This window comes from Phaenicophaeus curvirostris, chromosome 1 (genome assembly GCF_032191515.1).
Source record: "Phaenicophaeus curvirostris isolate KB17595 chromosome 1, BPBGC_Pcur_1.0, whole genome shotgun sequence".
In the NCBI taxonomy this organism is placed as follows: domain Eukaryota; kingdom Metazoa; phylum Chordata; class Aves; order Cuculiformes; family Cuculidae; genus Phaenicophaeus; species Phaenicophaeus curvirostris.
The window spans coordinates 207,463,043-207,466,129 of NC_091392.1; the positions used below are offsets into that span (position 1 = coordinate 207,463,043).

General features: G+C 65.8%; 1 protein-coding gene across 1 annotated transcript; it reads right to left on the bottom strand.

The window, feature by feature from the left end:
- Positions 1-226: 226 nt before the first annotated feature.
- Positions 227-3,087, bottom strand: IL18BP (interleukin 18 binding protein). Its single transcript, XM_069850043.1, has 5 exons — positions 3,049-3,087; positions 1,899-1,964; positions 1,704-1,769; positions 750-879; positions 227-607 (listed from the first exon to the last, which is right to left on the bottom strand). Exons 1-5 carry the CDS (start codon positions 3,068-3,070, stop codon positions 430-432), a joined length of 462 nt encoding a protein of 153 aa, XP_069706144.1. The 5' UTR covers positions 3,071-3,087; the 3' UTR covers positions 227-429.

The following is a 3,087-nucleotide window of genomic DNA, read 5'->3' on the forward strand; positions in this document are numbered from 1 at the left end:
AACCCATGGAACCAACCAGCTCAGATCCCTCTGGAGAACCTCCAAACCCTCCAGCAGATCCACGCTTCCAAACAGAAGCTGGTGGTGGCTCCTGATCTCCAGGGTAGGACCAGGGTTGTCCATGGCTGGGAGGTGGTCAGGGACCCATCCTGCTCTTGGTGGCCACCTGGGCCACCCCGTCTCCTCCCTCCTCATCCCTCTGGGACACGGGTGACACCGAGGAGCCTTGACGCACTTTAATGAACCCTTGGGTCTCCGCGTAGGGCCAGGTCTCCAGCTTGGGGGGATCCAAGACCCTCCCCAAGCAGCAGGACCAGCAGATGCTGGACCAGGTGGACCTCACGGTGTTGGGGAGCAGACAGGTCCCCTCCTGGGGTTTTGGGAAGTTGGGGGTGGGGACACACATCCATGACGAGCTGCTCCCCGGTCTCATCCCAGCCCCCTGCTCCTGGTGGCCGGAGCCGGCGGTGGCCACCGCACCTCCCTGGTGGCCACGCCGAAGGGGCTGAGCACCACGCAGGTGAAGTTGGTGCGAAGGTCCCGGGTGGCGAAGGAGTCGAAAAGGAGCTCCCGCTGCAAGGTCACCACGGAACCTCGCGGTTCCTCTCTGTGGAACCAGGAGGAACCGCTCAGCACCAACCAACCTCTTCATCCCTGAGGGCTCTGAGGGACAACGAGAGGCTTCGTCCCAGCCCGGAGCTCCCAGGAACCACCCCCCAACCCAACCCCACCGCCATCCCAGGACTCACAGCACCGTCCCCTCCCGCACGGCGCCGTCGGGATGAAGCTTCTCCACGAAGGAGCCGTTGGCCAACCAGTAGAGCAGCGTGAACTCGGGGAAGCCGCTCGCCGCCTCGCACGAGACCTTCACGCTTTCTCCTGGAGGCGGAGGGGACGCAGGGCTCAGAGGGGCCGCGAGGGGCCCCGGGGGGCTCCACGGACACGGGTCCAGCAGCTCCTCACCAAGGGGAACGTTCTCCACCTCCCCAGCCCCCCAAAACCTCATCTGCTCCTCCTGTGGCGAAGGAGAACGTCCTCCACATCACCAGCACCCCAAAACCTCAGCTGCTCCTCATGTCTCAAGGGGAACATCCTCCATCTCACCAGCACCCCAAAACCTCAGCTCCTCCTCCTGTGGCCAAGGGGAATGTTCTCCACCTCTCCAGCCCCCCAAAACCCCAGCTCCTCCTCATGTGGCCAAGGGGAACGTCCTCCACCTCCCCAGCCCCCCAAAACCTCAGCTCCTCCTCCTGTGGCCAACGGGAACATCCTCCACCTCCCCAGCACCCCAAAACCTCAGCTCCTCCTCCTGTGGCCAAGGGGAATGTCCTCCCACCTCTCCAGCACCCCAAAACCTCAGCTCCTCCTCATGTCTCAAGGGGAACATCCTCCACTTCACCAGCACCCCAAAATCTTGGCTGTTAGGGCTCACGTTCCTCCTGTGTCTGAGGGGAATGTCCTCCCACCTCCCCAGCACCCCAAAACCTCAGCTCCTCCTCCTCTGTCCAAAGGGAACGTCCTCCACCTCCCCAGCACCCCAAAACCTCAGCTGTTGGGGCTCATGTTCCTCCTGTGGCCAAGGGGACCATCCTCCACCCCACCAGCCCCCCAAAACCTCATCTGCTGCCCCTGGAGACGTTCTCCCCGCCGTCCCACCACCACCACCAGCCCCACCGGGGTCCTGGGTGGGGGGTGTCCCTCACCGAGCCGGGGGGTCCGCGCTGGTGTCCGCAGGGCCGTGATGCTGGGAGGCTGCAGGGCCATGGCACCTGGGGGACAAAAAACGGGGTGACCAGGGCTGGGAGAGGACATCTACCCCCCCCGCACCCCAAAATTCCACGTCTCCAAGGTGGACGAGGTCCTCCTGAGAAGATGCAGGAGCCACCAAGCCCAGTTACCTGGGGGGCAGGTGACCAGGGTCCAGCAGAGCAGCAGGAGGAGCTGGACTCGGGGTCCTGGGGTTCCTGGGGTGGGGGGGGAGATGGGGGTGCATCAGGGTGACCCCCCCAGCACCCCCATACTGGTCATGACCCCCTCCCAGCACCCCCAGACTGGTCCTGACCCCCCTCCCCAGCACCCCCATACTGGTCCTGACCCCCTCCCAGCACCCCCATACTGGTCATGACCCCCCCCCCAGCACCCCCATACTGGTCATGACCCCCCCCAGCACCCCCATACTGCTCATGACCCGCTCCCAGTATCCCCCAAGGTCCTGGTCCCCCTACCAGTATCCCCCCAGTATCCCCCAGTATCCCCCAGTACCCCCCAGTATCCCCCAGTATCCCCCCAGTATCCCCCAGTATCCCCAGTACCCCCCAGTATCCCCCCAGTACCCCCCAGTACCCCCCAGTATCCCCCAGTATCCCCCCAGTATCCCCCAGTATCCCCCCAGTATCCCCCAGTATCCCCCAGTACCCCCCAGTATCCCCCCAGTATCCCCCCAGTACCCCCCAGTACCCCCCAGTAACCCCCCAGTACCCCCCAGTACCCCCCAGTATCCCCCCAGTATCCCCCCAGTATCCCCCAGTACCCCCCAGTACCCCCCAGTATCCCCCCAGTACCCCCCAGTATCCCCCCAGTACCCCCCAGTACCCCCCAGTATCCCCCCAGTATCCCCCCAGTATCCCCCAGTACCCCCCAGTACCCCCCAGTGTCCCCCCAGTATCCCCCAGTATCCCCCCAGTACCCCCCAGTATCCCCCCAGTATCCCCCCAGTATCCCCCAGTACCCCCCAGTACCCCCCAGTGTCCCCCCAGTATCCCCCCAGTATCCCCCAGTATCCCCCCAGTACCCCCCAGTGTCCCCCCAGTATCCCCCCAGTATCCCCCCAGTATCCCCCCAGTATCCCCCCAGTAACCCCCCAGTATCCCCCTCTAGCATCCCCCCAGCATCCTCCCCCCCAGTCCCCCCCAGTGCCCCCCCCAGTCCCCCCCAGTCCCCCCCAGTCCCCCCCAGTGCCCCCCCCAGTCCCCCCCAGTCCCCCCCAGTCCCCCCCCCAGCCCCCCCCAGTCCCCCCAGTGCCCCCAGCGCCCCCCGTTCCCTCCTCACCCGCGGCTCCCGGGGGCTCCATGTGGCGGCGGCGCTGGG

Bases quoted from the DNA above. Each gene is read 5' to 3' on its own strand.
- IL18BP (XM_069850043.1), bottom strand. From the start codon at position 3,070: ATGGAGCCCCCGGGAGCCGCGG. The intron at 1,965-3,048 runs GTGAGGAGGGAA...CCCCCACCCCAG, and splicing joins GGAGCCCCCGGGAGCCGCGG to GAACCCCAGGACCCCGAGTC. The intron at 1,770-1,898 runs GTAACTGGGCTT...TTTGTCCCCCAG, and splicing joins CCTGGTCACCTGCCCCCCAG to GTGCCATGGCCCTGCAGCCT.